General features: G+C 44.5%; 3 protein-coding genes across 4 annotated transcripts; 1 reads left to right on the forward strand and 2 right to left on the reverse strand.

Moving 5' to 3' along the window:
* Nucleotides 1–7,500: 7,500 nt before the first annotated feature.
* LOC103354011 (THAP domain-containing protein 6) lies at nt 7,501–9,477 on the reverse strand. Of its 2 annotated transcripts, none has more exons than XM_008277351.1 (5): nt 9,408–9,477; nt 8,928–9,093; nt 8,387–8,579; nt 8,155–8,244; nt 7,501–7,823 (listed from the first exon to the last, which is right to left on the reverse strand). In XM_008277351.1, exons 2-5 carry the CDS (start codon nt 9,005–9,007, stop codon nt 7,566–7,568), a joined length of 621 nt encoding a protein of 206 aa, XP_008275573.1. In that variant the 5' UTR covers nt 9,008–9,093; nt 9,408–9,477; the 3' UTR covers nt 7,501–7,565. The 2 variants fall into 2 exon arrangements, with proteins under 2 accessions (XP_008275573.1, XP_008275495.1); XM_008277273.1 differs by having other exon boundaries at nt 8,363–8,579.
* Nucleotides 9,478–9,680: 203 nt separating this feature from the next.
* Nucleotides 9,681–20,475, forward strand: pif1 (PIF1 5'-to-3' DNA helicase homolog (S. cerevisiae)). The gene is made up of 13 exons (XM_008277464.1): nt 9,681–9,727; nt 10,421–10,980; nt 11,164–11,287; nt 11,515–11,640; nt 13,096–13,249; nt 13,568–13,682; nt 13,942–14,048; nt 14,276–14,415; nt 15,271–15,377; nt 15,949–16,036; nt 16,739–16,884; nt 19,094–19,285; nt 20,191–20,475. Exons 2-13 carry the CDS (start codon nt 10,429–10,431, stop codon nt 20,233–20,235), a joined length of 1,896 nt encoding a protein of 631 aa, XP_008275686.1. The 5' UTR covers nt 9,681–9,727; nt 10,421–10,428; the 3' UTR covers nt 20,236–20,475.
* Nucleotides 20,476–21,004: 529 nt separating this feature from the next.
* LOC103354470 (cytochrome b-c1 complex subunit 6, mitochondrial-like) lies at nt 21,005–23,601 on the reverse strand. The gene is made up of 4 exons (XM_008277890.1): nt 23,480–23,601; nt 22,974–23,039; nt 22,006–22,167; nt 21,005–21,391 (listed from the first exon to the last, which is right to left on the reverse strand). The coding sequence occupies exons 1-4, from the start codon at nt 23,525–23,527 to the stop codon at nt 21,359–21,361; spliced, it is 309 nt and encodes a 102-aa protein (XP_008276112.1). The 5' UTR covers nt 23,528–23,601; the 3' UTR covers nt 21,005–21,358.
* Between the last annotated feature and the right edge of the window lie 187 nt (nt 23,602–23,788).

A 23,788-nucleotide genomic window follows, 5' to 3' on the forward strand; every position in this document is an offset into this window, starting at 1 on the left:
GTAAAGAGGTGAGAGGTGATGCCTCAGACCTCCACATCTGGTCAGGGATGGTCTTTCCAGTTTGACACAGATGGATTCCTTCACTTCTCTCTCAAACCATCTGTCCTCCCTGCATGCCAACATCTGTACATGATTGTCTTAGGAAGATGAAGCCACATCCACACCTAGCCACAAAGACCCTAATGAACCCCACTGTGTTAGGGGGAGCACTAACGACCTACATAATGAGGGGGAGGAGCAACAAACCCCCAATTAAAACCCAAACCCAGGTGTTAATGTCTCCTTCAGGATATCAGTATGTGGAACTACCAACTAGTCAGTCAGACCTGACGAAGCCTCTTGGATGAAGGTGGAACGTCTTCAAGGAACTCAAGCAGGTCCAGCTGCTACGATTAAACTACGAGAACAACCATGACCTGGAAGACTGAGGATCTTCACAGACATGCTGTAGATGCATAAATACTGGAAAACAGTTCAGATGTGTGGGTTCATACGCTTCACCTGTTGGACGACTGAGCGTCCTGTAAGCAGCAGCAGGAAACAGCTTATTGAAGTTAAATTGAATATAAAACAAAAAACCAAAAATAATATTTTTGGTATTAATTGCACACATCATAGCAGCGATATTCAAATAATATCTTAGTGATTAATCTCACAACGTTGTCGTCTAGAGAGCAGATGGAAATCATTCTTTCTTCACCATCTGCACAAAACTTTTCCAAACACATTTCGTTTCTCTTTTATTATCGAAGCAACAAAACACACCCACAACTATCTTTATTTTTTAAATGAAGCTTTTACTTGTAGTGAAGTCAGAGACGCAACGCTCGCCTCTGAAATGCAGTGAAGCTAAAGTATAAAATGGAAATTCTCAAGTTTCGTAGAAGGGATTAAAAATAATCTTCTTGCAGGTTTGTGCATCCTAAAGGTATTTTCTCACCACTGGAAACCAAACACCCATTGGCTATTCTCGGCCTGACGTATCTCTCATCTCATTCAAAACAAACCAATGAGATAGGAACTTTAGACATAAAGATGTAATGGCATCCAATATGCAGACAGTGGAGGAAGGAGCTTGTGTCTTGTGCTCAAAGCGGAGATAAGAAAGCATTCAGTGCATTAAGAGAGTTTGATTAATGTGCCAAGTCCTGCTTGTCTTGTCCACTTCACGTGAACATGGAGAGCTGACTGAGATAAGCTGGCGACATGCCTAACAGCTTGTCTACACCTTGTTTTTCACTGACCCCGTCTCTCAGCATAAATATTGCAGGGATCAAGCTAGAAACACTGCAACAAATGCCGGCTCGGTTTTTAATCAGGTTCGACTACATCTCAAAGAGCGACTCACGATGAGCTGCTGCTGAAGGAAAGGTTCTCCACCTGCGGCACCGACGTGGGTGGACGAGGAGCGAATCGCTGAGTGGATCCGACTGCGAGTACGCTCTCTATTTCTGTCTGCCGTGTTACTACAAAGAAGTCTGTTGTGACAGAGGCGCTACGAGAGTGAAGACGAGAAGGAAAAGAGGGCAAATGCTGCTTTCACACAACAACAGTTCAGCAGCAGAGTGGTCCAACACGCAATGTAGGAGAGAGAGAGAGAGAATACTGGAAATAATGTGAAGAGCACAGCATAAGCACCCACAATAGATGGTGTAAAAACTCCCATGAATCTTGTGAGTCTTTGTTTTGTAGTTTACAAAGTGATAACAGGTCATCCGTAGAGTCACGGCAGGACTATGGGAGCACCAACACTCACCATCAACCCACCTAATAGTGAGCGTTAAAGGTCTGAGCAAAATTACAAATAATGACCTGATGTGCCGCCTCGTTAGATGAAAACAGACCCACAGTCAGCTTTAATGAAAATGTGTCCTAATGCATCTCCTGCTGAGGGAAATTGGCTCAATGAGCTCAGATGCATTTAAAAGAACACTGTGCACGTATTACTTGGAGCTTTTAAACATGCCCTTCTGTAAGGCATATTAGACGCATCTTTCCATTTCCACATAATGACTGGAAGTCAGTGCTGCTGCTGCTGCTCGTCTCTGTTTATCTGGAATACAGAGTAATGAAGCTTGTTGTGGTTTCCAGAGGACCATGTGATGTGCTGGTCTCATATTTACCGCACGGCCCAGAGTGTCTGCAGCGACATCACAGGCCAGTGTTTACTATAAATGCACCATCGGTACAGATCATACAAGCAATGATGGCTTCAACCCTCATGCTGGAGTCCAGCGCCCGCAGGGGAACACATCACCTCCCAGCACCTTAGAAAATGTTCTCCAGTCCAACTACTGGTGAGGACGGCCTGACACAGAAAGCGTTGCTTTGCATAATAACTGCATGAGTAAACTCCAAGATGGAAACTTTTAAAACACACTCTGTCTGCTGAGCAAAGCCTCCAGAAATGTCCTAGCAGACTGAAGGTCTGCCTGAGAAGAACACTGATTAACATTCTGCCTGCAGTGAGGTCATCACAGTCACACATCAGTGGATATAATCCCATCTGAGAATGGACCCGCCTCTAGACCATCCCCAACACTCAGGATCACAAGAACTGATTCAGGCTAAGACAAAGAAGAATTCATCGAATACAGCTGCAGAATAAACATTATGATTTCTGCAAACAAAGACAAAAGGTGAACCACTAAAAAAATATCTATGTAACGTGAGAATTGTTTTAACTCTCCTGAAAGATATATTATCTTTTTAAAAAACACCATTTATCAGAGGGAGAAACCGTAAAAACTGAATCGTCAGATTTTCAACTTTCAGACTTCACCTGTCCTTCAACTAGTGTGACATGATGTGTTTCACCAAAGTCCTTTTGTTAGTTTAAAAGTCACAACGTACCAAAAATAAACTGCTGGCAGGAACCAGATTCTGTTAAATAATAAAAATCAGATGCTCATCAGCACAACTGAGGAGCCGTGACCGTCTGAGGGGCAACCAACAGTCACATGGCAAAAAAATCAGAGTTTTCAGGTGAACTGCACATAGAACAGAAAAGTGAGGACAGAAGAGATGGAGACGAAAAGAAAACAGACTTTATTAATAAAGTACATCAGGATCCCTCAGAAATGGCAGAAAGAGGAGACGGTTGTTGGAGGATACATTCAGCATGGTGAAATATCTTTTTAGATTTCAGCTTTCAAAATAGGCGGCAAGGTGGCGCAGTTGGTTAGCACCAAGGCCTCACAGCTAGAAGGTCACCGGTTCGCGTCCCAGTGAGGACACCCGGGATCTTTCTGCATGGAGTCTCCATGTTCTCTCCATGCAGCGTGGGTTCTCTCCGGGTTCTCCGGGTTCCTCCCACAGTCCAGAAACATGCTGAGGTTCATTAGTGATTCTAAATTGTCCGTAGGTGTGAATGTGAGTGTGCTTGGTTGTCTGTCTCTAAGTGTAGCCCTGTGATAGACTGGTTACCTGTCCAGGTGAACCTGCCTTCACCCTGAGTCACCTCACCGCGACCCTCATGAGGTGTAGAGATGATGGATGGATGGATGTCTACTTCCAGTCGTGGTGATGCTGTTTCCATGACGCTCAGGATTTTATATCGCAGTGAAAAATGAAACCAAAGTGAGAAACAATAAATAAAGGTTGAGTCATGACATTTAAACACAGGTTAGATGTTCAGGCCAAATCCTTCCACAGAAAAAAAAATACACTTGTGGATATTTCTTACAATAATACTCAGATTACTGTGTGATGTGAGAGGGCTCATAGAGAGACAGAGGGAGCCATTAAACAGTGGGATGACGATGTCGTGTCCTAAAACTGTAGCTGCTAAAACCTTATAATAAATGTAGAATATTGTACATACATACTAAGTCTGTGGTAGGATCTGATTCATCACTTCGGTCAAACTGTCACAGCGCATTTACCACCAGCTGGAGGATCAAAGTCTGAGTCACTTCAACTGGACTGGCTTTGGTCGGCCTTGTCTATTGACTGGACGTTCCCCCGACCCAGCAGGTTCTGAAGACGCTTCATGCGATCCACAGAATGTACAGCAACACGAGCGCTTTGTGTGTCTGCTGTAATTTGAAATTAATGAGGTCTCGACGATGAGTCCTCACAGGGTTCTAATCTGAAGTAATGTAATAAAGGAGTCCGTCTGCGTCATCACTGTCTGCATAGATACCTGCCATCGCTAAAAAAAGAGCTCACAGCTGCAACTTGAAATAAAAACCACGGATGTTTTCATTTACTGGATCTAAAATAAGATGTTGTATATTTACCGTTACTCCCTTGTTCCAGGTTTAACAGGAAACTAGAGGAAGAAATGAAACGTGAGCATCAGGATCCTGCTTCCTGCAACTACAGATCAGGACAGTCGAGTCATTTATAAAAAATAACTTCTTCTAATACGATCCCTGACAGTAACAATGAGAGGGTAGGAACTGAACAAAGTTACGCAGAGCAAAGACGTGTTCTGATCCAGTTTAAAATGTTCTACTTATGTGTGATATTTTAAAGGAGACCAACTGAACACAGCCAAAGATGCAATCTGTGAATATCAGGGGTAGGAACTGATTTGTTATGAGACAGGAACAGTTTTCATACCAGGTGTCTCGGTGGTTAGCACCGTTAGCACCTCGCAGCTAGAAGGTCGCCGGTTGGCGTCCCGGTGAGGACACCCGGGATCTTCCTGCATGGAGTCTCCAGGTTCTCCCCGTGCAGCGTGGGTTCTCTCTGGGTTCTCCGGCTTCCTCCCACAGTCCAGAAACATGCTGAGGTTAATTGGTGATTGTAAATTGTCCGTAGGTGTGAATGTGAGTGTGCTTGGTTGTCTGTCTCTAAGTGTAGCCCTGTGATAGACTGGCCACCTGTCCAGGTGAACCTGCCTTCACCCTGAGTCAGCTGGGACAGGCTCCGCCCCCCACCACCCTAGTGAGGATTAAGCGGAGTATAGATAATGAATGGATAGTTATGTAGGTGAATCACTTCCGGCGCTGTAGGAGACGGCTGTTCCTTGTCTACTGCTTCTTTCTCTTCACTGATGTGTACTACTGTCTCTGTCTGTGTTGTGCTGTTTCTAGAACAATGTCCCTGAGGTACCCTACCAAAGGGATCAATACAGTTCTATCTGATCTGCTCACATTTGGTTAAACCTGATAATTAGCCAACATTTTTTCCCAAGTTTCTGATCCTTTCTTTGAGCTTCTAATCTCTGTTTCTCAGGCTTTTCCTGAATATGTTCGCTTGTCTCCTCAGAGTTTGGGTGAAGTATCACGACTATCATTTCATGTTAAACATGCTGGCGCTGTGTTCTTCTTATCTGTGTTCAGATGCATGTGTTTATATTGCACTGACATGGTCCCATATTTTTATTTTATCTTTACTGCATTCTTGGCGCTACATGTCCGATGTTTACGTGGTCTCAGCCGTAACCCAGGGTCTCCACATGGAGCTCTGCATAGGCCTCGTTAAATGTTCATTGTTGTTGTAGCGCCTTAGCTCAGGATCTGGGGAAACACTGTCTTATTTTCCTGTGTACTGTACGGCTGTATGTGGTTGAACTGACAATAAAGCCTTTTGAACTTTGAACTGTAAAATACATTAAAATACAATAAATGTCTTTACGAGTGCTGCACAATAAATGCATCCAGTATGTTCAGTTATAGGATGTTATTAATGAGAGATGTTGCTGACTTGTCCGTGTTTTTCTTCTACTGCACTAAAACTTTCTAAACATGATGTGAAATATTCATTTACTTCATAATGTTCTGGCACTTTTCTTCCCCCCAGTGGGTTTTCTTTGGGTTTCTCCTCTCTCCCTGTATAATGACTTATATACTAAAGTTCCAGTTAAATGAACACCAGGCTGCAGCTCTGTGGCCTTTCAGCAGCGTTATGCAGACTGAAGCCATATGAAGCCACATTAGTTTCTCCTCACTGGCTTTAAAATCCAGATTTAAATTAAAATGCGTCTCCTCACAAACAAAGCTCTTAATGACCAAGCTCCATTGTGTCTTAAAGACCTTATCGCACCATATTGTCCCAGCAGAGCGCTTTCCTCTCAGACTGCAGGTCTCCTTGTTGTTCCTATGGCTTCTAAAAGTAGGAGAGCAGAGCCTTCAGCTATCAGCTCCTCTGTTCATGGAACCAGCTGTTTCAGTCTGGACACACTAAGATATTTATAAAGTAGAAACTATTAGACATGAGCACGGGCACACATTTACATCAGACATACAGACTCAGTCTTTATACATCACTTGGTGTAAAGTCAAACCTCAAACATGCTCTGACTCAGCTGGTTGGTGTCTAGATGAAGCTGTGAGCTGCATTAGTGACTTACAATGTTTACAACTTGTGCATAAAATAATAGTGACTCAAAAAGTGACTATTATTATATAAAATAATTATTTTATTATTAAAATAAAAGGAGCTTCCATGTTTTTCTTCTGTAAATTTAAAGTGAGAACAGCTGCTCTGTTGTAGACTTGTTGTTGATTCTCCAGCTGTACTAACAGTTATTTCCAAACAGCACATTTAAAAGGCGCCATTACTAGTGATGCTTTCCAGTGAATCAGAGGAGCAGCTCCCATCAGTGAGAGCCGGCACCCCACTTTAGTTTTCGCTGCTCAGTGGCTCAGCTCAGCTCACGGCAGAACTTTGTTTTGATCGGCAGCATGGCAGCCTTGTGGCCAATCATGTGTGAGGATTTAGTGCCACAGCTGATGTTATCATGGAGATGTGATGCTATCTGGAGGAGCCCCTCATCCAAAGAGCAGAAGAGCCGCTGAGCTGGTGGCAGGCCAAGGCCTCAGTCTGCCCCACCTGGTGAAGGTGATGGAGGGGAGACAACATCACCTCCACCACCTTCACCAGGTGGGGGTGAAGGTGATGGAGGTGATGATAGAGGGGAGGCAACATCTGCTCCTCTGAGAGAGTCTCTCACTAACAGGGCACATCATAACCAAGAGGAGACCCCATCAGCCCAGCTAGGCTCAGACATTTAATTGTTTTGAATGCAAACCTGCAGTACGGACAAACTGTTTGGTGTTTGAACTGAGTTCTGTTCTGGTTCTGTTCTGTGGGTTTGTTTGCAGTGTTTTGTTCATTTGTTTTCATGTTAAATTATGATTAAAAGTTTCATTCAAATATCAAACAAAAGTAAGAACGCCTGCTTATGTGACATAAACACAAAGAATGAGGCCGTTATGAGGCTTCTCATAAAAACATGACATCCAAACACACACAGCGTTCAGATTTACCGCGTTAGGCTCAAATACAAGGCTACAGATGATAACACATGAAGAGCCGTTTGGGAGCCCAAAGAGCCGCCTCTTCTTCCTGTAGATATGTATAATAAAGGCTGGATGTCTCGTCCACGCTGTCGGCCATCTTGCCACGGTCCGCTCACTCACCCATAACACTGTGTTGTCGTGGTGCATGTGCTTTTTAAACCAGAACCCTTTAATAATAGGAATATTACTAATATGATAAAATAATTTAAATTATTACATCTTTAGTTTAAACAATAATTCAAAATACTGTATTGTACTGTACATTTATTTGCAATAAAAAATAGGTAAAAGATTTCCCTTTACAAATATACATCAAGAAACGCTACATGTTGAAAAGTTCAGCTCTTTGTTGATGAGATGTTTCTCCTTCAGTTCCTCCAGCAGAGCCTGCATGCTGTCCTTGGCCCTCTTTTCTCTCCTCAGGGCATTAATCTTCTCCCGCTGCAGCTTCCTCACTCTTGCTGAGGCTTCTTCAAGTTTGGCCTTTATCGCCTTCGGGCAGGCAGGCAGTGCATATAAGTGGTCAGTGGACTGGCGCTTGTGGCTCAAACCCCTCAGTCCAGTGGCTTCCTGTTGTCAACAGAAACACAACAGCAAACTGCTAAGAAACTGTACAGGTTTGTCCATTTATAAGGCAACAATCTGTTTTGTGGCTCTGGACATGTGAAGGTGGCCTACTCCTGGGTGTAGCTTCAACGTTCACACACGTTTATTCACTCATGAGTATGAGTGACAGAGGAAGTGAGACAGCCAGTGGTTCTCAAACCTTTTACAGAGTACTGCCTCTAATAATGCTGGGCTCTTAGAGTACCAACACCATCAAAGACCTGTCTGGGTCCCACCAGATAAAGGATTTAACATAACGAGCCACATGAAGCTCATTCCACATGCAAACACTCACAGCATCAGGCTGAGGTTCATCCTGAGACCAGCTCCTTGGCAGGTTGTCTTCTGCACTTCTTGAAGTGGTTGTGCTTCTTTTTGCTATTGACTAAAATAAACACAAGTAAAGAAGTGTTGAGTGTCTAAAACGTGCTGCAATAAACAACATTATGTTAATAAAGTGTGACATTTAATCATATCTATATTGATATATCAATCCTATACACCTTGTTGGTCAGTGATACACACACCCTTTGAAGATGAGCTGGAAAGCTGAATATGGACGGCACAACACCATCTCTGAGACGGACCGTCTGGCCCGTCCTGTCGAAGTCCTCCCGTCTGAAGTGCTCGCTGCAGAGCATCGTCCTGCCAGCAGCAGCAAAACCCTTCCTCCTCAGGGCAAGCTCCCACTTCCTCCTTCTCTCTCCGGTTTTGGGAAACCTTCAAAACATGAGAGATGTACCCAGATATATAAATCCCTGTCAGCATCTTCAATCCTCATTTCCTTTGACATTAAGGGGAATGACACACCTAAAGCACACCTAAACAAACCTAAACATACCTAATACACACCTAAACACACATAATAAACACCTAATACATCTAAAAACACACCTAAACACGCCTAACACACACCTAAATTATCATATTTGCAGGGTAATTGTATGCATGTATGTACTTTAAGACTAACCACATTAAAATAGTTATAAAAGGTGTCCAACAGAAACATTCAGTGACTGTAAACAAACATCTTCTGAACAGCCCTGATGCTATGATGTAATATCTTACACGTGGAAGGTGATCCCACGGGCTCTGGTGTCCACACTGCGCTGATTAGAGCATCCGTAGGCTGCACAGAAGTCTGGCATCTTCCCTCAGCAGCTCCCTGGAGGACTCCTGCTCAGCATCAGCAGCTGAGTTTAGTAAAACGATGGAGCTCAACGGCTCGTCAGACCTTAAAAGTTCGTAAAAAGTAAAAGACAGATTTAAAAAACTTCTTTCTTGGCATCTCCATCGTATTCATGCTAATCCAGTACAACTACGTGAATATAATAATATTAAAAATACAAAAGAAAAAACAAAGAAAATAGCTAAAAACCTATAAACTAGGTATGAGTCGCTGCAGCTGTTTGCCACTCTCACGGCGCGATAATGTGTTTATTTGAGTTTTTTTTTTTTTAAATTGAATTGTAGCCACATTAACAACTTTTATAAGAAACCAAACCGTTTGTAAATCAGTTCAGATTTCAGTGAGATCAGAGTATTTACGTTTGTGCGGGTCACTCTGCTTCCTTCACGGACCACAGCCTCCGCCAGAGAGCTGCCCCGAATCAAGATGGCCGCCGGTGATCCCGTTAGTTCAGACACAGCCTGTGTCGCAGGAATATGACGTCATCCGCTGCATGCTGCCTCCTCGTCTTTCATTGGCTGCGACATTAAATGTCCCGCCTCTGATTGGCCAGCGGCGTCACGCTGCCATTGGCTGGTTTTGTGCATCGACAATTTGAAAACCGGTGTTTTGAGGTGGAGGAGCTGCTGCAGCAGGACGGACAGACGGAGATCAGGACGTAGTTTATGAAAAAACTGAGGTAAGCGACGGGTTTAAGCTGCTCCTGTAGCTACAGCGAACTTTTTGTTGTGCTCATGTTGACACGTTGAATCGTTAGAGTTTAATTAATTAGCTCACGGTGTTTGATTGGATGAAGCTCAGCCGTGTTGGTGCCACTTTGTTTGAGTTCAGGCTGAAATCGTAGCAGTGTTTCTCATGTCACACACAGGGCTTGTACCAGAAAGTGGTTGTGTCCAGTTCATACTGATCTCCATATGCTTTATGCGGGTTAAGCAGGTGTAACATTAAATATATATGTGTTTTTGTTTATGTTTAGAAATTAGACCGTAAACAGCATCACTGACAGATGGGTGAATATATAAAATAAATAAATAATCTCTTCTGCAGTATCCTGTGTGCTATAGGCCATAAATGCAACCCTCATAAATGACATCAAGTCATTTTGATGCGTTTTTGTAGAGGCTGCAGCCACTTTTTGGAAAGTGGAAAACTGCATTGTACGAGTTGAATTGGTCTCTGAAAGCTTCATGAACCAGTAAAAACCTAGGGGGGGAAAATGGATTGATTATAATCTAAGGCCAAGACTTGAGAGAAATTTCTCTGACAACAGCATTCAGTTTTTGGCACAACACCCTGGCAACGGTTTGAAGCGTTTTCTGAAACTGCAGACAATATTCACTGATTGATGTAAAGTGTTGTGTTTGGCATGAAGCTGCTGCAATGTCTGCTGGAGAGGACGGAGCCCAGCTGCAGTGCTGTGTGACGGTGGAGCAGCTCAACAGCGCCGGCCAGGCCACCCGGAGGCAGGTCATCCGCAAAGCCTCCGTTATTCTGGGCCGGAACGAGTTCCAGGAGATCCTCCTCCGAGTCCACGACGGGAAAGTCCCTCAAAGCTACCACCTGAAAGAGTTCAAACTGTTCACCAAGTTTGCCAGAGATGGGAAGTGCACCGTCAAACTGCTCCCTGAAAACACCCAGGTGCTCCTCTCCAACTGTCCTCCAGACCAGCTGAGCCTCTTCCTCAAAACGCTGAGCATCAAGCACCAGGCCTGGATGGGCAGCAAGCCCCTGACCAACCGAGAGAAGCTCAGAGCCGGTCTGCCCCGCAGCTTCGAGGCCATCAGCCCCCTGCAGCAAAAAGACATCCAGAAGGTCAATGAGCTGAGGAGTAAAGCGGTTCCTACAGGGCTGGCAGACCGCACCAATAAGACAACTGTGGCGGGAGCCGGACAGCAGGTCAAACGGTCAAGGAGCGACTGTAACTTCAGCCCAGTGAGTTGGACACACAGCACTCGCTGAAGTCCGTTAGGTTGCTGCATATCTTAAAACTGAAGCAAATTGATGCACCAACAGCTGTCCCCTTGGGTCAATAAAGCTCTCTAATCCTTCTTTCTTATTGATCTGTCCACCTCGGAGCTGAAAAAGATGCATCAACAGATTTGTGGGTTGTTTCAGGTGAAGGCCAACCCCAGTAAGAAGCCCGTCCTGTCTCTCCCGTCACGGAAACTAAATAAAGAACAGGCTGCCGTTCTGAGTGCAGTGCTGAGCGGCAAAAACGTCTTCTTCACAGGAAGTGCAGGTAAAAAACATCTAGATGTCTAAAAGAGACACTCCTGTTACTGTGTCTTATGAAACTCTGTGCTCTATCTCACTGATGAGGCTTTTTAATGACACATATTTGAGGAACATTGGCTTCACTTGATATTTAATCCCCTTGAGACAACCTGGTGTAGCTCTCGTTTCACAGCAGCTTTGACAACAAACAGCACTGGTGTGAGTTCGTCTGCTCTGACTGTATTGTTTCAGGAACAGGAAAGTCCTTCTTGCTCAAGAGAATCATCGGATCTCTGCCACCAAAGAGCACCTTTGCCACAGCGAGCACCGGAGTGGCTGCGTGTCACATCGGAGGAACCACGCTACACAACTTTGCTGGTCAGTCATTCGTTGTGCCGCTGAAGAGATCAAATCTTCAGTTTGTTTTATGAAACTGACTAATTGGTCAGTTTGCAGGTTTCAGCTCAGGTTTGTCCTAAAATTAGAAACACACACGTTCCTTTGCTGTCTAAATAGCACAGAGCAGAACCGAGGCAGCTGTAAAGTGCTTTTTACTGAAATACTGCACGTAAGTACAACTTTGAGGTACATGGACTTTAAGTATTTCCATTTTGTGTTGCATCATGCTTCCACTTCACCACATTTCAGAGAAAAATCTTACCCCACATTTATTTGACAACTTCAGTTGCTTTTAAGATGAAGGTATTGCACAACAGACGATAGAACAAGCTTTTGTTTTTTATTCTTTTCTCCCTCATTGCACATCTGACAGCTCCTCAGACTTATCAGACTTCAGATGTATGATTTGTCCCTGAGGGGCATTTTGTTCTGCAGCAGCGTTCACAGTGAAAACAGTAAAAACACAGATTAAAGGAAATGTTTGTTTGTCTGTTTTTAAAGTAAAGAAACACAATAAAAACTGTTAAAAAACACACAAAGCATGAGACAGACGAGGACATGAGCAGCCATCATGGTCATTCATTCAGTCAGGTGTGTTCCAGCAGCAGCAGCAGTAAACAGGTTAAAGTGCAGCACAGGACATGATTGACGACAGCAGCAGAAACACAGTGCATCACCTCCTCCTCTTCTCAGCGTTTAGAGTTCGGATGGAGGCACTAAAGAGAACTTGTACCTGTTTTTGTGGCCTGGGGTCCTGCCAGATGAAGGCTGGAGGGGAGCAACTCATACTCCTGATTGAGAGGATGAGCAGCATCCATGAGGACAAACTGAGCTTTCTTTTTGATTTGTATATTAAAAACGTCTTCAAGATGTATCTGCTGTCTCTGTCCATGAAGCAGCTCTAACACTGAAGCTTCACTGTTAACAATCTGATGATATAATAATCTATCAGTCAGAGGGACCAAACCAGGACTTCATGCTTTAATCACATGTTGCTGCTAATCCTCATCCACATTTACTTCAGAATAATTTCATACATTGTTTAATTTGTACTTAAGTATCTGCTGATTGATTTCTTTATTAATCAGTTAAACTTTAAAATATACAAAAAAATAGCAGGAAGTAAAAGTGAATGCTTGTGTTTTCTGACCAGTCGTCCAAAACTGAAACGGGTTCAACAATATCATTTAAAAGTCTTTTAATCTGTTTCTTCTTGTGAGTTTAATTCTTTAAAGTGGAACTCGCTGATGGTGTCTTTGTGCTTTCACATCATGAATATTTAATCTAACGGAGGAAGAGGTCTCGCATGTATTTCCACATTAACAGATGTCGTTAATTCCATCTCAGTATACATTAGAGGGTGAGGACTGACTTCTGGCATTGGGTGTTATTCATGTGTGTCCCCTCCGGCCGTCTGTTCCACGCTGTCTGCAGGCGTCGGCTCCGGCTCGGCCCCCCTGGAGCAGTGCATCGAGCTGGCTCAGAGACCCGGCGTGCTGCAGCACTGGACGAGCTGCCGACACCTCATCATCGACGAGGTCTCCATGGTGGAGGCCCAGTTCTTCGACAAGCTCGAATCAGTGGCCAGGTGAGGATTTCAGTCAAAGCTGGATGTCGTGGTTCAGTGTCAGTCTTTAAAAGAAAATCCCATAATGCTGGGTTCTGTCACAAATCAGGTTTCGACACTCTCTGGTCACCGTCTGCAGAATCTTTGGGTTCTTACAGCTGCAGCGTTTAAGTTACCCTGAGACCTCCAGTTATGTAGAAACACACACCATAGAGGGACCCACTGAAAAAACATTTCCATCAAAAATAATACAATACCTTTGGGTGTTAATGAAATAATAGTTTGCTGCAGCCCTCTAGAAGCCAGCGTGATCCTCAGTGACACACCTTCTGTCTGCAGGTCGGTGAGGAGATCTACGGAGCCGTTTGGAGGCATCCAGCTGATCGTATGCGGCGACTTCCTGCAGCTGCCTCCGGTTTCTAAAGGAAAGGACAAGGCCAGCTTCTGCTTCCAGGTCAGAACCCTGTGGATCCCAGTGTATATTGTATATTTAGAGTGAGGTGAGTGATGGAGTATCGGAGTCTTCCTGCTGGTCTGAGTACATGTGAGCCACTACGGCTCTGAGTAGTTTACATGTATTCAGGCTGCTCTTTGCTGTTCATGAATCAGCAGCTGCTCTACAGTCTCTCTGCTTGATTCCTGAAAACTATTAATAGATGTTGCTGGTTTTAAAAACAACAACAAAAAAAACCTTTTGTACTCTGAACCTTCAGGCCCGGAGTTGGCGGAAGGTCATCCAGGTCAACATGGAGCTGACGGAGGTACGGAGGCAAACGGACCAGAGCTTCATCTCGCTGCTGCAGGCGGTGAGGGTGGGCAGGTAGGATCACCAGCTCCATTCGTTTATGGAGGAGTTTTATATTTGGTTAGCTGATCTACACACTTTAAAAATAATCCCAGATGTACGGAATGAAGTGTTTTCCTGTTACGTATGTTACATAAATGTTGTTGGAGACGCTGCAGGTTGGTTTTTATGATCAGATCTGGGTTATGCTGCAAAAATAGTTTGTCTAAAGAAAAAGTTGTGTGTCCATTAACACGTCTCAGGGTGACGGAGGAGGTCACGGCCAAGCTGATGAGAAGCGCCTACCATCCCATCGAGAGGGACGGCATCCTGGCCACCCGACTGTGCACGCACAAGGACGATGTGGAGCTCACCAACGGAAACAAACTGCAGCAGCTGCCAGGTCTGAGCTCCTCTTCTGTAGCGTTTCAGGTGTTGCTTGGTTTGGATTCAGGTGAAAATAGATAAAACTGTTAAAACTAGTTTCCGTCTCAGCAGGAAGCCACTTGAGCTTTGACTTCTGTTGTTTCCTGTTCTGGTTGCCCTCTATTCAGTAAATGCGTCAGAAAACTGTGGGGGCTGCATTTGAGCCTCTGTGGCAGCAGGTCCAAAGTGTTTCATCTGTTTCATGATGATTTAAAAAAGAAAAAAATCTTGTTCGTTGTTTCATTGCTCTGATGTCTTTGGGTTCTCTGCATCAGAGGCTCTCAAACTTTTTGAGCCACGACCCCCAAAATAACAACAGTTTGTGTTTGTGACCCCTCAGATTGAATTCCTAATATCTCATGAGTAATAACTCTGTTGTTCATCATTAATGCGTTAAAAATTAATATGTTCATTCCACAGATTGATCTCTTTACATTAACACAGTCATTTTCTTTTAAATTAATGAATGAACTGAATTTATTTCAAACAAATGAACGGGGGAAAATATATAAAAACAAAAGAAAATCATTTTAAAAAGAGCAAAATAATAATAATACTATCACATAATCAAATCATAATATTAACAAGTTCAAAAAGGAGTGGGAAGACATATACACTTCTCATTCTGACAGCCCTGATACACATTTATTTGATAAATGTAGATTTTATTTTTATCTTTTTTTCTTTTTTAAATGATCTGACGACCTCCTGAAATTATCTTGGGACCCCCATGGGTGTCCCGACCCCCAGTTTGAAAACCGCTGCTCCACATGAACACGTGCCCGTCCTCTATCATAGTATTTGTACTGAAGTCTCTCCACCTGCTGATCAGGCTCCATGCGGGTGTTTGAGGCTCTGGACAGCGACCCGGCGCTGGTGAAGACGATAGACGCTCACAGTCCAGTCAGCAGACTGATCCAGCTCAAAGTGGGAGCTCAGGTAGGTCTGTGTGTGCACAGTCTGCTTTTTGTTGGTCACAAACACTTTGCTGTATGTAAAAGCTGCACCGTAGGCCCCATCTGAAGCCTGGAGTTGGAGCTGTAGCCATCACCAGCTTGGTTTTTTTAAACTGGACGTGATGTTCGAGGGCTGGATCTGCATTAGAACTTGAATATGGCCACATTATCGTTCACAAAATCCCTACAACACACCCTGCTTCATATTTCACTCTAAATGGGACCTTAATTTGCTAAATGAACAGCATGCCGTATTAAGGGAGACATAAAACTAGTGACTGAGATCATAAAGCCATCGGGAACATGATTAACAAGATAACAAATCAAATGAGATGTAGTGTCATTTATCAAATCTGACACTTTTCATGCAGCCTCTTGCGTTGCCTCCTGCTGGCTGTTAGAAGGAACGCAGGTTTAAGAAGAAGGCTTCGTGCGTCATGTCTGTATGCTCTTTACCCGCCGTGGTTTGTCTTGCAGTACGTCTCCTTTGATGTACTGAAGCTGTTTGAGTGCAGATGTGCTTTTAATTTCCTGGTGTTGATGGTGTTTTAAAGGTCATGCTGACGAAGAACCTGGACGTGGCCCGAGGCCTGGTGAACGGAGCGCGAGGGGTCGTGGTGGCTTTCGAGTCTGGAAAACATGGTTCGTATTTAGTTTAGGCATTTTCATAAAAGGATTTGCTCAGAAAACTGTACTGAAATCTCACACATGGGAAGAGATCTGCAGAAGACTCTTTAACGGAATAACTTGACGCTTTAGGAAATGCACTCGTTTGCTTTTCTGCTAAGAATTTAATAGAAAATGTGTGTGTGTGTGTGCCTAGAATATATAAGTAAACCGAGAAACTGGGATATAATATGATTAATGTGTTACGTCTTCTGAATGGATCTGGAAAAAAGATGCTTTCACAGGTTATTCTTTAGTCTGTCATCCCTGCTGTTATTTAGTTTTTCCTCCTGCTGTGTTCCTCTGAGGCCACCGTCATCACCTGTCACTGCTGTGAGATGTTTGTAGGAGGTCTTCAGCCACAGGAGATGTTTCAGCACATTTCTTAAGCTCTCTTTAAACTGTGTGAGAGGGTAATTGCTGCTGCAGCTTGCCAGTCAGCCATAACCTTTTCCTCTCCAGAGTTATGCTTTAACCCTCTGCACCAGATCACAGCCATTAATGCTCAGCGCTGCCTCGGCTCCGCTACATTCACTAATATGGAAAACAACACTGGATTTTAATTGGTGATTGAGTCTGCAGGCAACAACGACACATTTCTATAATGAAAGCGTTACGGATCAGCACCAGTGGCGGCGGGAGCTCCTTGTTTATGTTCTGACTCATGTGTTTCCTCAGGACTCCCACGTGTGCGCTTCCTGTGTGGCGTCACGGAGGTGCTGAAGCCGGAGCGTTGGGTGTTCAAGTCCGGCGGAGGGATGTACTTGAGTCGACAGCAGCTGCCGCTCAAACTGGCCTGGGCCATCTCCATCCACAAGAGCCAGGTGAGCACAGAGTCAGTCCCAGACGTCCGACACTCATCAAATCAGCTTCCTCTCTGCTCAGCACGTTGCTCAGCGCCGCCACAGGGAAGCAGCGTTTCGTATGACTCTCCTGATGAATTGGTAATTTTATGGAAAAGGCTGGAAACAATTTATTCTTCTTTTTTTTTTTTTCATTTCATTTGTAGTCACAGAGATGGACAGAAAAAACAATGTTTGTTTACTGTGTCTGAGATCGCCTCGAACCTCAATCTGAGAAAATTATTGCCTGTCCTCCAAGGTTACCATCCGCAGGAGAGGGAAGATGAGAGCCAAGTGTAGACAGTGCTCTGAGGAAAAATGTCTTTTATTCAAGAGGAAGGTTTCTGTGAATCTCAAGTAGTTTTATCTTTCAATCTTACTTGAATTAGTTCAGATAACAACACAGTCATGTCGGCATTAGATCATTTTAGCCAGTGTTGGCTTTAGGTTCACAGCTGCAGTGGTCCACCACCTTCCATCCATCTATCCATCATCTCTACACCTTAATCCTCACTAGGGTCATGGGGGGCTGGAATCTATCCCAGCTGACTCAGGGTGAAGGCAGGTTCACCTGGACGGGTAACCAGTCTATCACAGGGCTACACTTAGAGACAGACAACCAAGCACACTCACATTCACACCTACAGACAATTTAGAATCACCAATGAACCTCAGCATGTTTGTGGACTGTGGGAGGAAGCCGGAGAACCCGGAGAGAACCCACGCTGCACAGGGAGAACATGGAGACTCCACGCAGAAAGATCCCGGGTGTCCTCACCGGGACGCCAACCGGCGACCTTCTAGCTGTGAGGCGCTAACGGTGCTAACCACCAAGCCTTCACCCTGAGTCAGCCGGGATAGACTCCGCCCCCCGAGGCCCGACTGAGGATTAAGTAGTGTATAGATGATGGATGGATGTTCTCTGTTCTCGTGATTCCTGATTCTGATTAATTGAGTAGTTTTTATAATAATAATAATAATAATATCTTTATTTATAGAGCACTTTTCATACAAAGATGTAGCTCAAAGTGCTTTCCAATTTAAAAACATAAAACAAACAAAAACAAAACACGCACATATAAACCCACGTACTCGCCCCCACGCACACACAATCACCCACAGAACCACATACACTACAATAATGACAATATATACTATAAAAAAGAGCATGGCAGGGCACTGAGGAACCATGTGAGGAAAAAAAAAAAAAGGGTTGTTTTAAAGATAACGTTCCTTTTTAAAGATGCTGGTGGGTTTTGGGGTTTGAAGGGTTAAACATGCTGCACCATGCTGTAGTTTGGCCTCTGCTGGCTCAGGCAGTAGAGCTGTAGTCAGTCAGTGCCGTCCTTTAAACACTCCATTGGGTGAATCAGCAGCTTCAGGATGCTGATGGTCGTCGTCACTGCTGTGGCTTGAAGAACGACCTCAGAGAGCCGCTGACTGGCTGGAGCTGCTGTCAGATGTCTTAAAGGAGTTCAGGATCATTTCCATCACTGCTTTCCCCACTTTCCATCGTGTTGGATGTCTACATGGTTTACAGGTGAACACAGGCTGCTGCTGGCTGCTATTCATTATGAAGTGTTTACAGTCGAGCCTTTCACATCTTAAATCAAACTCCACACAAATACCTCCAGTTTTAAAGCAGTCTTTTGTACTTTTTAAAAAAAAATTTAAACCCCACAGGTACAAAAGCAGTCGTAAAGCACCGGAGCACAATTTTACAGATGCTGTATTTCTTTGACAAAACACGACTCCGTTTGCCCCCCAGTGGATTACAGAGGCAGACTGAGGAACTGTCTGGAGAGGGGAAGGGTGGCCTCTGGGTAATTGGGTTCACTGGTCACGACCAGAGTGTCACCGGTGTTTGATCTACAGCGGAGGAGTTGAAGCACAGAGGCATAAGAAGGAAGCGTCACACCTGGTTCCCTGCGGAGGACATGAGTGAGCGTAGACATATAAAGATGCCAGGATGAGAGTGTGGGGGTGGGGTGTAGATGCAGCTCAGGTGGATCTGAAGCTCGACACTGATGCCCTCAATACACACACTCAAAGCTCACGATCCTGCCGTCAGACCTCTTGTGTTTACGTCAAACACTGGAACTGATCCACTTGCTGTGTTCTGTTGATTCTGTTATTAATCCGTGGTGCGGTGTCGGTTGTAAAATACAGTTTGTTTGCTTTTGTCTTCAAGGGAATGACGCTGGACTGTGTGGAGATCTCTCTGGCGCGTGTGTTCGAGAGCGGCCAGGCCTACGTGGCTCTGTCTCGGGCCCGGAGCCTGGAGGGGGTGAGGGTCATGGACTTTGACCCCAGCGTGGTCCGGGCCGATCCGGACGTCCTCGTCTTCTACAGGAAGCTGAGGAAGGAGAGGCTGCTGATGCAGGTGAGTGCAGAGCATAGACTGTATAAAAGATGGACGTAGCTACCGTGACGTCACCCGTTGGTTTCTGCACTGAGAAAATGAAGCCAGGGTTTTGCTGCTTCCTGGTTGACATCTTGGATTTTTGGAGCCAGTGGTGCAAAAATCGTGGGAGGGGGGGGCGGAGCCATAGGAGCAGCGATTGGTCAGACGGATTGAGAGGCAGGCCCTCTCTGCCCGCCCACATTTACCGCCTTCTGCTCGCTTCGTCTGCATCGTTGCTGCCGACTGTCAATCAAGCCAGCCACGCCCCTTGCCCCGCAAAATGTTGATGATTTTTTAGAAATTCAGTATTGATTTATTTTCAGATTGGCCACCTGATCTCTGGATTTGACTATGAAAACTAATAAGAAAAAAATCCTGAGTGATCTGTGATCACTTCTTTTCCAGTTCCAGTCTATGGGAGCCAGGGCTTTTTGGAGCCAGCAGCTAGCGGACGTAGTGATATTGCAGGTTTTTGACACTTCCGGGTTGGCTTCATTTTTCAGGGCCGGTTGCTACGTCCATCTTTTATACAGTCTATGGTGCAGAGCTGCTGTAACCTTCAGACACTGATTCATAACTCAAGCTTTCAGAGGATTTAAGTTTTCCTCGCAGGTATAACTCCTGAAACTCTGCTTGCATGGTTTAGATGTAGAATATACATTTTAGTGCCCCAGTGTTGTTGAGTAACTCTGTAGTAAAGTCACTGAACCTAAATGCTGTGTGCTCGACAACAGATTAAACTAGAGCAGAGCTTTCAGAACTCACATCAGCTGCAGTACACACAATAATAATGAGCCTGTACTGCAGCAGAGTCTTCTGAAGAACCTGTTTCATATAATTCTGTCTGTAAAATGAGCCTCCTGTGTCTCCGCTGCTCTCTGCAGGCCTCCATGGATGATTACGTTGGCAACAAAGAGAATGTTTGGTAAAGAGCTGAATGTCTGTGAATCCCCTGTTGGCAATGTGCACTGTGTGCATGAGCGATGCTGTTCCTTCAAGTGAGATTATGTTTTTCTCAAATGACTCCAGACCAGACGTCTACGTTCACCTGACTTTATCTGGAGTCACACTGCCACCATCTGGTCATTACTGTAACTGTTCACAGGTTATTTTTTATATTCTGGTTTTTAATTTATGATCATGAGTCAAATAAAGTTTTATTCAACTGATAACTTTAAGTATGTTGTGTTTTCCCTGAAGTTAGTAGGCTATGCTTGACTTGGCAGTACAATAAGTGAGTGTTTCTCTTGGCTTTATAGGTCAGGGGTTAGAAAATTTTATCTAATTCTGGCTTCAGCAGATGTTCCAGAGCAGCAGCATCATCCATCTGGTGTCCAGGAGGCTGTTTGTGTTTGTAAATGAATTTCTAGCTTTCAGACCTCTCCTTCACCCAAGTTATGTTGATGCTGGAAAACGTGGTCAACTGTGAGAAATATTTGCCCTAAATTAGGTTCTAGGTCTGATACGGTCAGTAAATCTCAAACAGATCCTAGATTTATTGTTTATGTCCACCAAGTGTGACTCTAAAGATTCCTGAGCATTCAAGTATATAAATGGAAAGTCTGATTATTGGAAAGAATAGTGTGTCTACATCACCCAACTATATCTCATAAAGACACAAAAGGCAGCCTTTACTACCAGCAGTCTGGTAAACTAATGAGTCAGTGACACCAGATGCATTGAAAAGGAGCAGCCAAAGCGGAAACCAAAGAAATCCTTTATTTTCTGGTCCGAACAACGAATCCATGACCAAACCTGAGATAAACTCCAGAACTCCAGCAGTATACTTGCTTTTGCATATGAGGAGAGCACATTTTAATGACAGTCTGGGCCCTTTTTGCACAAATATTCAGCTGTAGGCAGGAATAACCCACAGAAGCAGTGATTCATGATGCTGATAGTGATTCTGATCCTGTCAACAAACATGCACTGAACACAGGGGGGGTGGTCTGGACTTAGTCCCAGCAAATGCAGGAGAACAACAGACTTCGTAAGTGATAACTAATTACTTTACAATTATAGCAGCTACATAGACTGTACAGGGCAGGCAGGTCATTTCACGTTGTGGAACAGCTTGTGTGCAACCTGCAAAGAGAGAAGACAACACAGTTAGCATCATCAGTGGAAGACATCCAGGTGAATGAGGTTTTAGCCTTATAGATTAGCAACTGGACTTGCTTGCCAGATACTGATATCCTTAAGGAGACAACAGGAGAGGAGTGAAGGAAGCCATCTGTGTCAAACTGGAAGGACCATCCCTGACCAGAGGTGGAGGTCTGAGGCATCACCTCTCACCTGTTTACAGTTCAGTCTGAAGATCTCTCCACAGGAAGATGAACCCACATCCACACCGAGCCACAAAGACCCTAACGAACCCCACTGTGTCAGGGGGAGCACTAACAACTCACATAACAAGGGGGAGGAGCAACAAACCCCCAGTTGAAGCTGAAACTCAGGTGTTAATGTCTCCTTCAGGATATCAGTATGTGGAACTCCCAACTAGTCAGTCAGAGCTGATGAACTCAAGCAGGTCCAGCTGCTACCATTAAACTACCAGAATAATCAATGGAAGACATGCAGGTGGATGAGGTTTTAGGCTCTTCCTTGCTGCGTGGGCTCTCAAAGAGAAGAAGGACAAGCAGGGCTGAATGTCATCCACCTACATATTTCTCTAAAGCCTCTGTGTAACACAAACTTACACAATGGTCCCGTGCATGCAGGAAGTCAAAGAGTTCTTCTGTGCACTCCTCCGTCGTGTTGGACCTCGAGTTGACGCGAGCTTCACACACCTCCAGACGCTCCTTGAGGTGCACACAGTGTTCCGTCTCCGCACACTTGGCTCGTATCGCTTCTAAAGGGTCCTGAAAGGGACAAGATGATGTGTATTGGACGAACACTGCATGACACACACAGAGGACGCTTGTTAAGCTAAATTAGCAGAACCACAAAATGGACTCTTCCTTGTTTATTTTCCTTCTGTCCTTCTGCTTCCAGTTGCTTTGTGTAGCAAATGTACATGCTTGAAAATTTCTGTAGTTTTTCTCAGAAAGACTTCTGTATGATTTACTTGTTTGTATACAAAGAACATCCATCAGGCAGATAAACAACTTTTATTAGCTGTCAGTCAGTAAAACTATTATGACAATTGTGTTGAGAAATGTATTTCTGGCTTTCTAAATGTGACAGTAACCTGAGTATTTCTGGGTTGTAGACAAAACAGCTAAGGTAAGAGACATTTTACAGCTAGAGTTTGATGAAGCGGTTTGGGTTTGTGCTGTTCTTTGGATTGTTTCTCATTGATGCTTTGATCTCAGAGAGCTTTGATGGACATGTCTGGAATCTGTGGACTGGTCTGAGGGCTGTTGGAGCGTTTAGCATAAAGTACCAAAGCGCTGGAGCCAGAAATGTGGCGAGTGGGTTGACTGGGTGGCGCTATATCGATGTCCATGTGTGATAATTCATGTAGTTGGTGTGTGAGGTGTGTTTGGGGCGTGTAGACATGGCTGATAGGTTCTGGTAGCCCAGGTTCTGCTGTTTAATGTGATGTGCAGCATCACTATAGTCTTTCATGATGAGTGCTTTGTTTCACACCATTTCTTTGTATGAAGCCCGAGAGCCCCCCCCGATCAACTCTGCAGATGACTGTGTCAGTGGCAGCCCTACTTACCACCATCTCTTCCTCTTCCTCCTCCTCCTCTTCCTCTTCTTCCTCCTCAGCAGGTGCATCCTCCTCCTGGTCAGTGACATCAGACATGTTTAGGTTAGTTTGGTCTGCAAGGTTATCAAAGCAACCAGAGCTGCAATAGAACTAACATCTGCTCAAATCAATCAGACAACTGAACCTCCGAGTCCAGATCCAGACAGATTTAATTGGTTTAATTGAATTTTTCTGAACTCTTCGTTCTAACTGATTGGTTTAATAAATATGTAAATGATCAACACCATCTATGTGTGTCAGAAAACGGACACCAGGGATCAGTTACGCTATAATTAAGTCTAAACGTGAACTCCTATACAGATGGTTTTACAGTTAAAGCTGCCATTCACGTTTAATGTTAAATATTTAAGGACTTAGAGGAGCACTGAACTAAGCTAGCGGCGGTTAGGTAACCTGGCCGAACACAAACACACACAAAGCGACTTGTAAACACACATGCCGGTATTGTTCAGTACCTCGTCGTCGGGGTCGCCGTACGTGAGCATTTTCCTTTCAAAACCCATGATTATGTCTCTGAAATGTGCCCAAAAGTCGGAGAACGAACACCCAGCCGCTCGGCTTCAGGTTGAGGACGCGAGGTCGGTCACACGCCGGAAACTACTAGAAGCTTCACTGGAAGGCGTATCCTATTGGTTGAGGGGATTACTGACGTTCCTCTGGTCCAATCAGAAACGGGAATCTTATGCAAGACCCGCCCATTCAAATTTCCGATGTGTGCGGAACGGTTGTTTAGCTGTAAGGAGCGGAGTCGGACCAAAAAAAGT

Source organism: Stegastes partitus, unplaced genomic scaffold (assembly GCF_000690725.1).
Source record: "Stegastes partitus isolate 25-593 unplaced genomic scaffold, Stegastes_partitus-1.0.2 Scaffold0, whole genome shotgun sequence".
In the NCBI taxonomy this organism is placed as follows: domain Eukaryota; kingdom Metazoa; phylum Chordata; class Actinopteri; family Pomacentridae; genus Stegastes; species Stegastes partitus.

Excerpts from the sequence above, each read along its gene's own strand:
- LOC103354011 (XM_008277273.1), bottom strand. The coding sequence starts at position 9,007 with ATGCCAGACTTCTGTGCAGCCTACGGATGCTCTAATCAGCGCAGTGTG. Across the intron at positions 8,580-8,927 it reads CGTGGGATCACCTTCCACGT|GTTTCCCAAAACCGGAGAGA; the intron begins GTAAGATATTAC and ends CATGTTTTGAAG. Across the intron at positions 8,245-8,362 it reads GTGTATCACTGACCAACAAG|TCAATAGCAAAAAGAAGCAC; the intron begins GTGTATAGGATT and ends TGTTTATTTTAG.
- LOC103354470 (XM_008277890.1), bottom strand. The coding sequence starts at position 23,527 with ATGGGTTTTGAAAGGAAAATGCTCACGTACGGCGACCCCGACGACGAG. Across the intron at positions 23,040-23,479 it reads ACGGCGACCCCGACGACGAG|GAGGAGGATGCACCTGCTGA; the intron begins GTACTGAACAAT and ends GTCACTGACCAG. Across the intron at positions 22,168-22,973 it reads AGGAAGAGGAAGAGATGGTG|GACCCTTTAGAAGCGATACG; the intron begins GTAAGTAGGGCT and ends TGTCCCTTTCAG.
- pif1 (XM_008277464.1), top strand. The coding sequence starts at position 10,429 with ATGTCTGCTGGAGAGGACGGAGCCCAGCTGCAGTGCTGTGTGACGGTG. Across the intron at positions 11,641-13,095 it reads CACGCTACACAACTTTGCTG|GCGTCGGCTCCGGCTCGGCC; the intron begins GTCAGTCATTCG and ends CGCTGTCTGCAG. Across the intron at positions 13,683-13,941 it reads AGGCCAGCTTCTGCTTCCAG|GCCCGGAGTTGGCGGAAGGT; the intron begins GTCAGAACCCTG and ends CTGAACCTTCAG.